Source organism: Bidens hawaiensis, unplaced genomic scaffold (genome assembly GCF_021521415.1).
Source record: "Bidens hawaiensis isolate Kalapana, Puna unplaced genomic scaffold, B.hawaiensis_p1.1 tig00012474_1, whole genome shotgun sequence".
In the NCBI taxonomy this organism is placed as follows: domain Eukaryota; kingdom Viridiplantae; phylum Streptophyta; class Magnoliopsida; order Asterales; family Asteraceae; genus Bidens; species Bidens hawaiensis.
The window spans coordinates 297,013-314,056 of record NW_027492021.1 but is presented as its reverse complement, the minus strand read 5'-3'; the positions used below and the strand labels follow the sequence as shown (position 1 = coordinate 314,056).

The 17,044-nt window shown below is 37.6% G+C and overlaps 1 protein-coding gene across 1 annotated transcript; it reads left to right on the top strand.

Moving 5' to 3' along the window:
• The first annotated feature begins 916 nt into the window (after positions 1–916).
• Positions 917–16,066, top strand: LOC143541191 (pto-interacting protein 1-like). The gene is made up of 7 exons (XM_077034074.1): positions 917–1,043; positions 2,299–2,667; positions 6,557–6,769; positions 7,923–8,294; positions 13,484–13,727; positions 14,822–14,969; positions 15,636–16,066. The coding sequence occupies exons 1-7, from the start codon at positions 995–997 to the stop codon at positions 16,005–16,007; spliced, it is 1,767 nt and encodes a 588-aa protein (XP_076890189.1). The 5' UTR covers positions 917–994; the 3' UTR covers positions 16,008–16,066.
• The last annotated feature ends 978 nt before the right edge of the window (positions 16,067–17,044 follow it).

The following is a 17,044-nucleotide window of genomic DNA, read 5'->3' as shown; positions in this document are numbered from 1 at the left end:
ATAAAAGTATAAAAAAATATTATTTAATTAAAAAAAAGAAAAAAAATTATATTTTTAGTGTAGAATGAACACCCTTTAGACTATTAGTTATTCGTTAGATGTTGACGTGGTTGGACGGTGACGAGATTGAGGGCGACGGGAGTTAACCGTTATAAAGTTGTCGGTCTCCTTCTCCGTTAAAGGCGCACGTTAGTCCAATTTCCTTCCCAAAATTAATTGTTATATTTATATTTCACTAGTACTAGTAATTTGATATATTCATTCATCTGGTTGATGGTCACTGAATTCAATGGCTTATTTATGAACCAAGTGATGCTGATTGAATCTCGCAGATCTCAACTCGTCGGTGATGTCGGAAGCTCTAAATCTAAACTCTAAGTCGCTTGCTGTTTCCAGCTGCTGCTGCCGCACTGGTGCGATTTTATTCCTTAATTAATTGTACCTCAAATTCTAATTCACTAAGATTAGGTCTTCTTCTATTCATTTCGCTCTTGCCTTTTGATTGCCTTTTCTACCCTAATTACTTCAACTATATGTATGTGTCATCAATTCCATTGCTTATGATTAGATCATGTTTCAAATATTCACACTTTTGTGTTTTGACTTTTGATATTACTATTACTGTTATACATGTTTTACCTTTTGTATGCTTTTAAATTTTGCATGATATATAAATTACCGCTATCCAACCGCAATAACCTATATCTAAAATAACATCAGTTTCATGATTAATTGACATATGGTTGATTTGATTACGCTTGTTCAAATTGCAGGATCAATAAACAATACCAGCTGTTTCTTGTTGAAGCAGTTACTTATTCTGTATATTATAATATCCACTGTGTATGCTGAAGTTACTGATAACCGAGGCGGGCCACACGTCATATATCGACCTAAGAGACGTCTTTCAGTCCATGGTGGACCCAAATTTGTGCTGTTACAAGCTGAGCCACCTAACTATGGACCATTGTTTACTCCCCCGCTGTTAGCCGATATGGCACCAACTGGTTTAGCCCAGCCACCGTTATCTCCTCATGCCTCCAGTAAGACTCCTTTCTTTGATCTATATTTCTGAAAATAGTTATGAAAGGTTTTCATCCAAGTTTTCGTTACTTTTTGGTGTAAGTTTTTGTTAAGTTTGACCTGTTTACTTACAATGGTGCTATTGTGTTATGTTTGATTACAAAAATGTGTTGACAGTCGCCCAAAGCTGTAGTCTTTTTACTGCATAGTGCATGCAACCTTTTAAGTCGTTTGATCGCTTATTTAATGATACAGACTATGATTGTGATAATTTTGTTTTTGATCAAGTTTAACACACAAATTGCATATGGTATTTTAAAACAGATAAAAACAAGTGTTTGTGGACGTTCAACCCAACCTAACCTAGACCATTTTAACTTCATAAGCATTTGTAAATTTTGACAGTTTACTTGAATTAGTTCATTTGTGTTTTTAATCTTAATTGGATCAAACTTATATATTAATCCACTGGGGGAACAGAACAGGTCATACGGGTTAAAACTCACCCATAGTTTATTTTTTTTACTACCTACAATTTCATAGTCTTTTTATTTGAAGTTTTTGATTATCATTGTGTTATTATTGTTTTTAATCATAAACAACGTATCAAGTATTCATATACCTTTAAAAAATTAGACAGAAGGTATTTGAAGGCCAGCCTAATCTAAACTGGACCATTTTGAATCGTATGGAAAATGAGTTGTTAACCACAAGCTGTTTGGTCTGTTATTAGCTTGTAATCAAACCGAACGATCATGAAAGCGGCATGTCATGTTCTTTTGTTTAACACTAACCAAACAAAAGATCAAACAAACAATTAAACGAACATGGTTTTCTTGTTAGTGTTCGGCTATGCTTGTCTGTTAATAGTATAAATGAACAGTTCACGAATGTAAACAAACATGAATGAATGATCATAGATGAACGCACATAACCGAGCAAACACCCGTTAAAATTAAAAGTGAACATCTATCGGTCGGGCCAAAAAAATTAATAAAATTAAAATAGCTTGTAAGAAGTGATAATTTCACAGAATAAGACCAATGTATTGAGCATATATATAAATGAATGTAACAGACATAAACTAATGAACATAAACGAAAATAAATAAAAGGAATGCAACATTTGTTCATGTTCATCCGTTCGTTTATTACTTAAGTGAACTTCTTGCTGAAAGGTTCACAGAACATTTGGTTCGTTTGGCACTACCTGTTAGGCAACTTGCCATTCTGTTTTTCCTTTTTATTAACACTTGTTTTTGTTTCTTTTTTGTAGACTGTTGTGGACCCAAAATGGTGCTAAAACGAAACACTAATGTGTGTCACTGTGTATATCCGATAAAGCTCGACATTCTTCTTATAAATGTCTCGAGCCCGAATTGGGATCAATTTCTTGAACAATTTGCTGGTCAACTTGGTCTTAGGGTTTCTCAAATTGAGCTAATAAACTTCTATTTACTAAGTTTATCAAGACTTAATATTACAATGGATATAACTCCACACACAGGAATTAGTTTTACTTCCACTGAAGCTTCTCGTATAAACTCTTCACTTATTAAGCACAAGGTTCAATTAGACCCCAAGCTTGTCGGTGGCTATGAGCTTCTTAACTTAACCTGGTTCACACCCATTGCTCCTGCCCCAGGTAACTTTACGTTGTTTTTACTGATGGTATCTGTATATTGCATCATTGCTGATGTGGCGCTACTTGATGACATGCTATTTGCCTTGCCACATGCCCACATATGCAAAAAATAGTCACATGAAAAATGTTTGGTTTGAAAAATTGATCATTTTCTAACTCTATTTTTTAGTAGGAAAATGTTAACGATACTCCTTAGGGCAATTGTTAACGACCTAATACATGATTTTTTAAAAGATTTAGAACAAAAAGACATTTGAAGAATAAAAGTTAATAATTGGTTAAAGATAGAGAACAAAGGTGGGTTCAATCTTCATTGAGTGTAATTGGTGGGGATGTGTAAATATTTTTTCTTTTCAATTACTCTTTTTAAGAAAAGTAGTTAAAATTGCCAAATTGGTTGTTAGTACCTGTAAGGGCTATTGTTATTGGATTTTTTTTAATGGGCAAATTTCACAAATTTGGAACAATTTGTTACTGATATTAGTAACTGTAAAGAAGAGGATGTTTACTGACTGAATGATTAATACAATGGTGAACACTCCTATATATACAAGGAATAAACCCTAATGACATCAAATAATCGGCCCATGGGCTTTGTCTAACCATCTAACTATATACGGGCTAAAACCCGATATGAACTAACTAACATTCCTCCTCAAGTTGGAGCATATATGTTAATCATGCCCAACTTGTTACAAATAAAATCTATTTGAGGTTTCCGAAGAGGCTTAGTGAGAATATCCGCAAGCTGAAAGTTTGTCTTAATATGAATCGGTTGAATGGATGGAGGATCTGTTTGTGTGCCTACTACCCGGTCTCTGATAAGATGGCAATCAACCTCAATGTGTTTCGTCCTCTCGTGAAAAACTTGATTCTTGGCTATATAAATGGCTGATTGATTATCACAGTATAGCCGCATCAAGTCTTTAGAAACAACTCCAAGTTCTATTAGAAGACGACGAATCCATGTCATCTCCGATGTTACATCTGCCATAGCTCTATACTCCGATTCAGCGCTCGATCTAGAAACCGTGTGTTGTTTCTTACTTTTCCATGACACAAGATTTCCTCCGACAAACACACAATGCCCAGTAGTAGATCGTCGTGAAATCGGACAACCTGCCCGGTCTGCGTCTGAGAAACCTGATATCCGACCATCTCCCTCTTCTGTGAAAGCTCCCACTCGACAATGACCCTGATCGGAATATAGGATGCCAAGGCCTGGTGTGGCCTTGAGATATCTTAAGACACGAAGAGCAGCATTCCAGTGACTGGTGCATGGTTTAGCCATGAATTGGCTCAAAACACTGACAGAAAAAGAAATATCCGGTCGCGTGACAGTTAAATAATTAAGTTTACCAACCAACCGTCTGTATCGCTCGGGATCCTTCATCGGATCCCCTTCTTTTGGGAGGAGCTTCTTTGTAGGAAGCATTGGGGTATCAACTGGTTTGCAACCCAGCAAGCCGCATTCAGTCAACATATCAAGGACATACTTCCGTTGAGAGAGAAGTATTCCTTGTGGAGAGCGAGATACCTCTATGCCGAGGAAGTACCGTAGCCGAAGGGTTACTCAACAGTAAGGGCCGAGCGCTCGAATACTTGGGTGATAAACCGGCAATGAAGGTCATGACATCCATCTTGGTGTTTCGCTCCTCCTGGACCTGTAAATCAGTAATGGGTGGATATGCAGCACGAAGTTCATCCCGGAGTTTAGAAAATCGTGTAAAGTAATCGGTGAATGTAGAATCGCCTTGTTCGGCTCTGCCATAGGCCTGGACCACAGAATATGCATGAGATAGAGACTCTTGAGCCGAAAAGGATGAAGGTGATCCCACATCTTCTTCACAGTGGAAAAGTTTTGGGCAATAGTGAGAATTTGTGGTTCCATGGCATTCCATAGTGCCATTTGTATTCCACTGTCATTGATACGCCACTCTCGGGTAATCGGATCTGGAGGTAGCTTAGTGAGATGGTCGTCTTTGTCCACACTAGTAAGGCCTTTTTGGACAAAGAGACTCCACGAACTCCAATTTTTGGAGTCAAGCTTGATGGGAATGCGTAGAACAGCAGAGTAGTTGATGATTCCTGGAGCAATCTGAGTTTCTGAAGTCTTGTTGGCCATAGAAGCTGAAGATTTGAACACCGAGCAAGAACTAATACACGAGCCGGGGCAGAAAAATAAAAGTGTCCGAATCGGAAAACTATCACCACAGGGAGGTTCGGAGGTGAAAAACAAGACGTCTGGAAAAAGTCTGGTGGCCGGAAAAGGGCCACGCGCCGTCACTCGCCGGCGCGTGGGTGGTAGCGGCGGAACAAGGGTGGCGCGTGGGGGCGCGTGTGGCGTCGGTTCGGCGGCGGGTTTTCGGGTTATCTAAAACGAGGGTGTCCGGGGACGATGGTGGTGGCGGTGATGGTTGGGGATGTGTCGGAAAAAGATCTGTGACAGAACAGGAGGTGGTGGCTAGGGTTTGTGACTGAGCAGATTTACAAGGCCGAGTACTCGCTACAAGGTATGTCGTCGAGGAGAGTTTCTTTAACTACGCTTGATTACTAAGAATCGATCAAAAGTGGTCAACCTCAGCCAGAATCACATCTAGTTGGTGAAATTAGACTGATTTTGTCTTAAAAAAATAAAATATAAATCGTATTTCTATAATATTAAAGAACAAATATTATTATTTTTTAATTAATGATTAGCAAAATTTAGAATAATATATTATTTAAAAGTGTATTTCTCTTATTTGTATTGATATTTACCTATTTTGATTTAAATATTAGTAAACTTATGATATTTGCATATATATAATATCAAAAAATTAATTTTCTCTATATTTACCATGTCCGAGTACTCCGAGTACACCCAACTCCCCAGTCGGCCGCGTAGGATCCGCCTAGCGGCTTTTGCAACCTTGTTATGGACTATTGTCAGCATATACCCATCACCAAAGTATCGCGCACACAATGGTATACACCCCCCCCCCCCTCACCGCCTCTTGACGATGGCGGACGCCCCATGGCCTTCAATTTTCCGAAAAGGTAATTTCAATATCTACGATCGATTGACATAAACTTCATCATAGAGATTGAAATTACCTTTTTGGAAAATTGAAGACCAAGTATTGGAGTACAACCACCTTAAATATCGTGAGATGATTCTATGGGCTGTCCAATAGGACGTAGGAGTCTATGATATATCTGCGTGCTCTCGCGCGATACTTGTTACTATGTTAGTGATAAGGAAATGGTCCTCAGGACAATTTTTGCAATTTGCCCTTTTTCTTAAATCTTAAGAAACACGACATAATTAGTTGGTGCAATTTGTCCTTTGTTCCTATCAGGTTCTATGATAGGGAAATGCTAACATTAGTCGTTACGGCAACAGACTTTTACATGATTTGCTTAAAATTTTTAGAGCGATAAGACATTCTAAAAATAGAAAAGTAACAATTGGTCAAAGAGGGTGAAAAACTTGGGTTAGTCTAATAATTTTTTTAATTACTCTTATTAAGAAAAGTAGTCAAAAATCTGTTGATAACTGTAGCCATAAGGGCTATTGTTATTAAATGTCACATCAGATGTCACTAAGGTTATACAATATACGTTTAAACTATAATGACAAATAAGATTTCAGCAGTTATTGAAAATCAACAAAGCAAAATGATCAGTCATATACTGCTATAAATCAGTAATAAAATGCAAACTTAGTTGCTAAAATAGTAGATAGTAGTAATAAAATGTATCTTTGTTGCCAAACTGGTAATAAAGTTTAAGTCACTAAGTTAAAAATTTGTTACTAAAATTAGTAAAAAGTATAAAGTTCTTTTCTTAATTCTTTTCTTCACAAATTTGCATATTAAAAATTCTAACTGTTACAGCATACTTGCAGTGCCTAGTGTCGTTACACCGCTCACAAAACCGCCTCCCAAAAAGCCTGCATCTCCAACGTCATCAGATAGTTCTAGTAATGGAAAACGCCTCAGTTTGATTCTTGTTGTGGGCATTGGTGCTGGAATTCTTTCTCTTGCTGCTATTTGTGTTCTTATACTCTGCTCTTGTGCTTTACGTCGACGAAAGACAGAATCATTGCCAAAAGAAACTGGTATGAGTTTATGCCTATTATGGATATGAACTTGATTATTTGATTATCGTGGCTTCTAGTCGACGATAATTAGGTTTTAGCGTGTGGGTAGAGTGAAGATAAATATATAATATCTAAGTGCGTTGTTGTTTTATGACATTAGCACAGAACAAAGTTACTATAATAACCATAGTAATCAAAGGCGCAGAGGGCCATAATCTGCAAAAAAAACTGTCTGAACTGGCCTAAAGTAGTATAAAACTAGGTGTGTAAACGAGCTGAGCCTGAGCTCGGCTCATTTGACTTGCTACCGCTAGAGGTTGGCTCATTTGACCTGCTACAGCTTGTGCTCGGATTGTTTGACTTTCTAGCTTGAGCTTGGATTGGTTGACTTACTAGAGCTCTAGCTCGGTTCTTTTCGAGCTTTATTTCTTAAGCTCGAGCTTGGCTCGTGGGTAGTTTTTCAAACTCGCGCTTGAATCGCCCCAGGTCAATTTATTATTTACTAATTCGTTTATATACATTAAAAATTATTTTACATATATTTACAACAATAATTTTTATATATAAGACAAATATATATTAGTTAATTATGCTTATCATAGTTTTATATATAATAATAGTGATTATATAAACATATGCTTGTTATATTAAGCAAAATTATATAAATAAAAGGCTTTGTTAGCCAACTAGAGCTCGGGCCAGGCCCATTAGCAGTTTTTGTGAGCTTGAGCTTTCCTCGGGCCCAGCTTGTTTATTATATATTAATTAGTCTAGATACATTTATAATTATTTTTCTAGATATTTGTAATAAATTAATAATATTTTTATATACAACACAATATATATTTAGTTACTTTTATCATATTATATATATATATAGATATAGATATATTAAATATATCAGATAAAAGTTATATCAATAAATGCTCATTTAAGCTCGCGAGCCAACTCGACCTCGATAAGTGAAACTTGGGCCCGGGCTTGTTTCTCAAACAAACTTGTTTTTAGGCTTGAGCTCGTTTAACCTCCAAACGATTCGAGCATTTAGCGAGCCGATCTTGAGTAGCTCACGAGCAGATCAAGCACACATCCAGAAACCCGTCGTGTATTTCAATTTTGCAACTTTCATTTTTTATTTTCTTCACTTTCTTACTTAACCTTTTAAAAACAGTTAAGCCAGGGCTGGCAGAACCTCTTCAAACCGTAGGATCTTTTACACACCCTACAAGCACACGTTTTCTTGAATACGAAGAACTAAAAGTAGCAACAAATAACTTTGAACAAGCAAGTCTACTTGGCGAAGGTGGATTTGGAAGAGTTTTCAAGGGTGTTTTAACTGATGGGACACATGTAGCTATAAAGAGGCTTTCTAGTGGCGGCCAACAAGGCGATAAAGAATTCTTGGTGGAAGTTGAGATGCTTAGTCGGTTGCATCATCGGAACCTTGTGAAACTTGTCGGTTATTATAGCAATCGTGACAATTCAGAGAATTCGCTTTGTTACGAACTTGTTCCTAATGGAAGCTTGGAGGCTTGGCTTCAAGGTAAGTTGTTTTTGTTAATTGTATCTTCTTGTTTTTAATTAAATGTAGGCCTCTAACGAACCGAACGGACATGACCGCAAAATGTTCGTTCGTTAAGAAAATGGACGTGCTGGTGTTTGTTCATTCTAGCGGTATAACAAACGCTTCACGAGCGTAAACGAACAAACATGACTGAACATAGATAAACAAACATAACTAAGCTAAAACCAATTATAGTAAATGTGGATATCAATGTGTTTGGGCCTAAAAGGTTATCAAAACTACCCTACTGAATGTCAATCAACGGACTTAAACAATCATATACTAACCAACATTAACGAATTCAAATGAGCGAATGTAAACTAATGCCCGTGAACTTGAATGAATGAACGAACGAGACATGTATGATTATGTTTTGTTCGTTTAGCTAAATAAACAAAAAAAATCAATCAATCAATCAAACATACCCAGTATTTCCCACCACAAATAGCCTAGGCTATCATAAGTAGGGTCTGGGGAGGGTGGGATGTAGGCACACCTTACCTCTATCCCTAAAGATAGAGAGGTTGCTTCCGGCGAGACCCCCAACTCAAAAGTAAATAGATATACAGATAATATTTATATATATATATACACACACACACACACAATCAACTACAGTACTATGATATTAGTCTGTTTAATTCAACATTTCACTATAGGTAAACTAAAAACACAACACATGGTAGAATTTAGTAAATAATAATAAGTTGAAAATAATAATTCTAAAAGTAGAATTAATAGTAAGAACGATAGTAATACTAACAACAACCACAACACCCACCACAATAGCAATAGCAGTAGCAAAAGGGATAGTAATAATAATAGCCCGTCATTCTAAAGGTCTTTAACCTTAATTCTACGTCTCCAAGAACTCCTATCCTCAACCATGTCCTCAGAGAGGTGCAACTCTAGCAAATCACGCCTAATCCTCTCATCCCAAGTCAATTTGGGTCTACCTCTACCCCTCCTCCCCTCTATAATAAGGCTTTCCACTGATCTAACGGGAGCCGTTGTCTGTCTCCTTTTTACATGTCCAAACCATCTTAATCTGCCTTCCCTTATCTTATCTGATATAGTAGCCACCCCCAGTCTTTCCCGAAAAGCGTCGTTTCTTGTTCGGTCTAACATTGTGTGTCCACACATCCACCTTAGCATCCTTATCTCTGCTACCTCCAACTTGCGCATGTGTCTTCTTGATGGCCCAACAATCTGTTCCGTATAGCATCGCAGGTCTAATCGCAACCCTATAAAATTTTCCCTTTAATTTAGTAGGGAACCTCTTGTCGCACAATACCCCTGTGGCAGCTCTCCATTTACACCATTTTGCTTGGACACGATGGGCTACATCACTATCTATGGCCCCGTCACTTTGCACAAACGATCCCAAGTATTTGAACTTGGTTGACTGCAGAACCTCCTGGCCTTCAATTGCGATTTGGACCTTCATCATCGTTTACCCCACCAAAGTCACAGTAAAGATACTCCGTCTTTGACCGACTAATCTTCAAACCTTTACTCTCTAGAGCAGAACGCCACTCCTCTAGCCTCATATTCAGATCTTGTTTACTCTCTGCGATCAACACGATATCGTCGGCGAAAAGCATGCACCAAGGAACAGTATCCTGATCAACTTTGACAACTCATCTAGGACTACTGCAAAAAGGAACGGGCTCAATGTGAAGGCCTACCTCTACTGGGAAGAAGTCCGTATCCCCAACAGGTGCACGCACGCTTGTTTCAGAGTTGGCATACATATCCCTAATTATCTTTATATATTTTCCACGAACACCTCTACTCTCTAGGCAATCCCAAAGGAGTTGACGTGGCACACTGTCGTACGCCTTTTCTAAGTCGATAAACACCATGTGCAGGCTACACTTTTTATCTCTATATTTTTCCATTAATCTTCTGAGGATGTGTATTGCCTCTGTAGTTGACCGTCCCGGCATGAAACCAAATTGGTTCATTTTGACCTGAGTTTCCCGTCTAAGTCTAACATCAATAACTCTTTCCCATAGCTTCATCGTGTGGCTTAGAAGCTTGATTCCTCTGTAATTACCGCAACATTGGGCGTCTCCTTTGTTCTTATAAATAGGGACTACTACACTGCTTCTCCATTGATCTGGCATCTTTTCGGTTTTTAAAATAATATTAAACAAAGTGGTTAACCACATAACTCCTTCCTCTCCCAAACACTTCCATACCTCGATCGGTATGTTGTCCAGGCCAACTGCCTTAGCCCTTCCCATCTTCCTAAGTGCGTTCCTCACCTCTTCCTGTGTGATACGTCTACAGTAGCAATTATTCCTTTGTTATATAGTTCATTTTGCTGTTGGTGAACGCTCCCGCTGTTGAAAAGATTGTAGAAGTATGTTTGCCATCTCAACTTGATGTCGTGCTCCTTTGTCAATATGTGCCCATCCTCTCCCTTTATAAACTTCACCCCCCTAGATCTTGCCTTCTACGTTCCCTGGCTTTGGCAATCTTAAACATATCGTTTTCCCCCTCCTTTGTTTCTAGACGTTCATACATCCGTTTATAAGCCATGTTCTTTGCTTCTGACACTGCCTTTTTCGCCTCTCTCTTGGCCTTTTTGTATGTCTCCCTCAAACCGACTCGCTCCTCCTCGTTTATGCATCTCATAAGCTCCCTAAAGCTCCATTGTTTATCACTTATCTTGTTTTGCACTATCTCGTTCCACCACCAGGACTCCTTATACCCACTAGCTTTTCCTGTTGTAACCCCTAGAGTCTCCTTCGCCACTTGAGTAATTTTTGTCGCCAAATCCTCCCACATCTGACTTGAGTCCCCATCTAGTTGAACCAAGTTCGATGACACGAGTTTTTCTCTGAAAAGTGAAAGCTTTTCGTCTTTCAGATTTCCCCAGCGAATCCTAGGTCTAAAATTCCTCTCCTGCTCTATCAATGTGTTTCTAAAACCTATATCTGCCACTAGCAATTGATGTTGTGCCACGACTGTCTCTCCAGGTATAACCTTGCAGTCTTTCCACCAACGTCTATCTCCTTGCCTCATTAATAGATAGTCGATCTGCGTGTTGTGTCCCCCACTCCTAAAAGTGATCAAATGTGAATCTCTCTTCTTGAAGAACGAGTTTATAATACCAAGGTCATGGGCTAGGGCAAAGTCTAGGAGATCCGTGCCGGTCTCATTCCTATTACCAAAACCAAAACCCCATGAACGCCTTGAAAGCCATCGTTATCCTTACCAATGTGTCCATTAAAATCTCCTCCTATGCATATCCTCTCGTCCCTCGATATGGCTCCCACGATCGCATCTAAGCATTCCCAAAATTCTTTTTTTTCCTGGTCCCCTAGTCCGGCATGTGGTGCGTAAGCGCAAACCACTGCCACTACGTCTTCCCCTAGTACTAGCCTCAACACCATAATTCTATCATTATGCCTTATCACCTCCACGACACTAGTGTATAGTTCCTTAGCAACTAAAAAGCCCACCCCATTCTTGGCCCCATCAGATCCCGAATGCCACAACTTATATCCATTGCACTCGGCTCCTTTATGTCCTTTCCATCTAGTTTCCTGAAGGCATGCTATCTGAACCCTACGCCTTTTAAGTACATCTACCAACTCTAACAACTTACTATTTAGGGTTCCTACATTCCAAGAAGCCAAACGCAAAGTACGCCCCCTATCTTTACCCCTACCTACACCCCTCGTCCTAGGACATGATCTCAGGGAAAAGTCATGGTTCCTACGGTCTATGGTTGTAGCTAATCACACAAACAAACATTGAAAAACACACAACGGCCGTAATAGATGTATGACCGAAGATGTATTACCGGTGATATTGAATAATACCGGGAGTGAAGGGCTATAGAAAAAGAACCTGAATTTTTATTTTATTTTATTTTTATTTATTTATATATTTTTATTTTTATTATTTTTATCGTTATTACTATTATTCTTATTATAATTTATTTGAGATCTAATCACAATAGATCTGCTTCCAGTTTGTTAGATCTGGTCTCAAATCGTCTGATTTTGCCCAATTTTCGCTAATTTTGAGTGTACTGTACGGATAGTCGTCAAAAACTCGAGATTGAGCTCGGTTTTTATCGACTGGTGTTGTGTATTTATAGTTACAGTTAGAACGAGTGCACCTGGTTTCCCTCGTGAGGAAGTAATCGGCGAGAAATTTTGACAATCGGAAAAAATTGGCCGGGAACTTTCTGTTACTGTCCAACCAAACCGCCGGAAGCGCTCCCCTTTCTGTCCAATCAGTTGAGAGGTGGTGAACGGAGGTGGAGGTGAAGGTGGTCGGCGCCGCCGCAGTGGTCCGTGGTTGTGACGGCGTTAGAGTTAACCGGCGGTGGTCCGTGGTGGTCCGCTCACTGGATTCAAAGGAGTCGACGTTAACCTTAAAAAAACCCTTAAAATAACCTTAAAAACTGTAGCTTTATGCCAAGAACAAGAGAGAGAGAGATCAATGTATCTGGAGCATACTTGCAGTGAGATAAATTAAATAAACAAAAAAAATATATCATCATCATCATCATCGTACTCAGTATATCCCACCAATAGCAATGCTATGGTAGGGTCTGAGGAGGGTAAGATGTAGACAGCCTTACCTCTTTCCCATAGGGATAGAGAGGCTGCTTCCGGTGAGACCCCCGGCTAGATAGTAGTTTTGAATCAAGCCTTGGACATAAGACACATAACACTCAATCATCGGGACACCGGCTGATTGGTGCATGTGCCCTTGTCTTTCGGCTATCAACGCCACCACATGATGCCTGATTAACCTTCCGCCACTTTTAACGTTATTTTCACGTGATTAGTAAAATAACGTCAAAATTAGTGCAATTTTACTTTTGCCCACCCAAGGGTTCACACATATATACATTATATGTGCGCACCGCAAGCAGGGCGTATATGTTAATTAAATAAGAAGTGAGATAAATTAAATAAACAAAAAAAATATATATGTTAATTGTTAGTTTGTTTATTAATAAACGGACATGAACTTACCACTGAACACACGATTTGTTTACAGGCCTAGTTAGATGTTCTTTTATGAGGGATAATGTATCTGGAGCTCACCTGAGTATTTTTATAATAAAATTTCAGTTGAAACCGGATATTTCTTCTGCCATAAAATTTTATGTAAAGGGTATTATTGTCTTTTTGCAGGCCCATTAGGGGTTAACTGTCCATTGGATTGGGATACGAGAATGAAGATTGCCCTTGATGCTGCAAGAGGACTTGCATATTTACATGAAGATTCACAACCTTGTGTGATTCACAGAGATTTTAAAGCATCTAATATTTTACTTGAAAACGATTTTCATGCTAAAGTGGCAGACTTTGGCCTTGCCAAACAGGCTCCCGAAGGCCGAGCAACTTATTTGTCGACTCGCGTTATGGGTACATTCGGGTTAGTTATTTTTTCTTTCTATCATATCTTTGAGATAATATTATTGTGCGAAACTTAAGGTGATATGAAGCTTATTAGCTATATTAGAAGTTAAAACTCATAATAAAGGCGCAAAACAGGTCTGTTGGGTGCTGAGTCGGGTCGGGCTGAATTGACCTGACCAGTCAAACCTATTTTAACTCCTTATCAAACAAATGCTACAGGAGAAGTTCACGCACCTTTTTTGATCCGTCATCAAACATATGCCACCGGAGTTGACCCCATTATCATATAAACGATTTAATAACTAGTGGTTTGAATTGGTCGGTTACCGAAAATCGGAACTTTGGTTTAAATTTGGTATTTTTCCAGTAAGTTTAACTTAAATAATATTATAAAATATTTTTCAAATATTTAAAATAAATATCCATGCGTTAGGTACGCTAAAAACTCGTTTTTTTACCCAAACCAGCAATGCCAAACTCAAAACCTTTTAGAATAATTATTTTACATAATATTTTGACCTAAAAATAAGTATATAAATACTTTTAATAATATGAGAGTAATCATTTTAGTAGTAATTGTACCCAAAGAATTTACTTTTGAAATTTAAGTACAATTATGTCATATTTACACAATTCAAGGAAACAATTGCCAATAATGTAACGAGTTTCTGAAAACCATTCGGTTTTGGTTTTTTCCGTTTTATCATTTGGGCTTGAAATTTTTTGGACCGAAAAAAATGACTCAAAATATTGAATTTTGGGCCTAAATTTTTTTATTGATTAATGAGTCATTGATAATATATTTAGGCTTAAACATTTAGGTTACACTATTTATTGAGTTCTTATGAATCATTTAACATTGTAATTTAAAAATGAAATCCATATATTCGGTTTTTCCGGTTTTTATTGCATGCAAAACCACAACTTAACTGAAAAGTCGGTTTTTATACAAAAACATAAAACCAAGCCGTCGGCTTTTGTTTGAATTCCGTTTTTTGGCTCTGGTTTTTCGGTTTCATGCACACCTTAAAAATAAACTACTCCAACTCTGAAACATAGTTCATTTTCAAGTTTATTATCATGAATTGATGAATATAAAATCATTTACAGGTATGTAGCCCCTGAGTATGCTATGACCGGCCATCTGTTAGTTAAAAGTGACGTGTACAGTTATGGGGTGGTCCTACTTGAACTGTTGACCGGACGGAAGCCCGTGGATATGACCCAACCGTCAGGACAGGAGAATCTCGTCTCTTGGGTGAGTTGACTTTTGTTTTATCTGTGTTTCTACTCTTAAAATTTCAACAGGTATTCCATTTATAGTTTCAAATTAATAAAATCACTTGTATTTATATATGCAAGTTTTAGATTGGTGATAAACCTCTTTGACCTTCGAACTGGAGCTTATGGCAAACACGTATTTTGATTTTTATTTTTCTTTTGTCTTTTTTCTATTTCTATAATTATGTCAGATTTATTTTATACAATAATCTTTTGACATGATATTTTTTAGTATGCCATTAGTAATTTACCATTTTAGAGAATGGAGAACAAAAAGAATGAGCCATAAAATTAAAAAATATTTAATATATTTTATTGTGGAGAACAAAAGGAACGAGCCATAAATTTCAGATATTTAATATATTAGTTTTTTTAAATAATTATAAAGTTGCCTTTTAAATAATCATATATGATCACAAATATAATTGTTATTATTATTATTACTATTATATTTTTAAAAATATTGTAGCTTTTTTTAATAAAATACAATTTCTACTTTTGGCGCATTTAAATTATTTTTTCATTTTAAGCTCATTTTTGGGCTTTTCTCGTTTGACTCGCTAGTGATAAAGCAGAAACTCATGAACCCGTAAACGGGTTGAAACTGCAACCTGTAAATTACTAAACCAAATTTTATCAACAGTCAAGGCCGATCTTAAGAGAGAAGGATCGTTTGGAAGAACTAGTTGACCCGAAGCTCGGTGGAAGATACCCGATTGAAGATTTGGCCCGGGTTTGTACAATTGCGGCAGCATGTGTAGCACCTGAGGCAAATCAAAGACCAACAATGGGGGAAGTTGTACAGTCACTAAAAATGGTCCAACATGTCACTGAATATCAAGACACATCAGCAGCAGATGCCCGGCCCGGTCAAAAACAGTCATTGACTACTTTTGAATCAGATGCTACATCTTCTATTTTCTCATCGGGCCCGTACTCAGGCCTGAGTGTGTTTGATCATGATAATATTTCCCGTACAGCTCTCTTTTCTGAAGACCTTCATGAAGGCAGATAATTGAAAACCCGGGTGTTTGTATGTTCATATGATCGTATGTGAATATGTCTTTTGAGGGTTTTGCAAGTGGAAGTTGGATAAGGTTTCGGGGTGGTTGCGTAAGGTTCGGGCCGATTATCCACATCATGATGAAATCGGGTTTCACGGTGAAAGATTATGAACTCGAGTTAGGTTTATTTTAAACCGGAAGAGGAGACTTCCAACGAACCCGTAACGATTCAAAGAAGTGTTTTTTTTTTTTGTTATGTATTTTTATAATCATGTTAACTGTTAGTGATCACGAAAGCGTATATACCCAATTGTGCATTTCTTGAGAAAAGCGTGTGTGAAATCGGCTTGTATGATTTTTGAGCTGAGATGGACTTGCAAAACATAATGGTTGTATTACATGTTATGGCCGAATAATCTCACCTCCTTCGCTTCAATTTGACACTTTAGTCAAATGTTGCATCATTTTGTGGTGGTTTCTCCACATGTAAGATATAGATAGGGACACAAGAATGGCCAATCTTGAATATTAGCAACCCTTTCGGACGCGTTGAGATTGGATGAGAGAAGATCTCTATAGCTTAACATGCCGAGATTTTGAAAAAAAAAAGGAGGGGGAGGGGGGGGGGGAGTGGCGAAGTCAGGAATTTTATCCTATGGGTTCGGGATTTTTCGATACTCGATTTTTTTTAGACGTCAGGGTCAGGTCAATCATTCAGTCAGATAAATAAAATACGATATCATTATTATAACAAAAGTAAATCGTCAACATTAATAAAATACAAAGTCATATTAAATAAAAAAGATATAACATATTATAATTGTTCCATATGCGTTTTCATGTTTTGAAAACGATTCATGACATATTCGTGACTTAAAAAAAACTCATTTTATTACAAATGAAAGCATCATTCATATAATCGTCACCCATCCGATTACTTAAATCATCACCCATCCGATTACGCATCATTCATGTTTACTTTTTATTTCGGCGTTATGTTTAAAAATGTTAATTGAGTTGGGCTTATTGACCCATTCTATAAATAACT

Excerpts from the sequence above, each read along its gene's own strand:
- LOC143541191 (XM_077034074.1), top strand. The coding sequence starts at position 995 with ATGGCACCAACTGGTTTAGCCCAGCCACCGTTATCTCCTCATGCCTCC. Across the intron at positions 2,668-6,556 it reads ACCCATTGCTCCTGCCCCAG|TGCCTAGTGTCGTTACACCG; the intron begins GTAACTTTACGT and ends GCATACTTGCAG. Across the intron at positions 13,728-14,821 it reads CGCGTTATGGGTACATTCGG|GTATGTAGCCCCTGAGTATG; the intron begins GTTAGTTATTTT and ends AATCATTTACAG.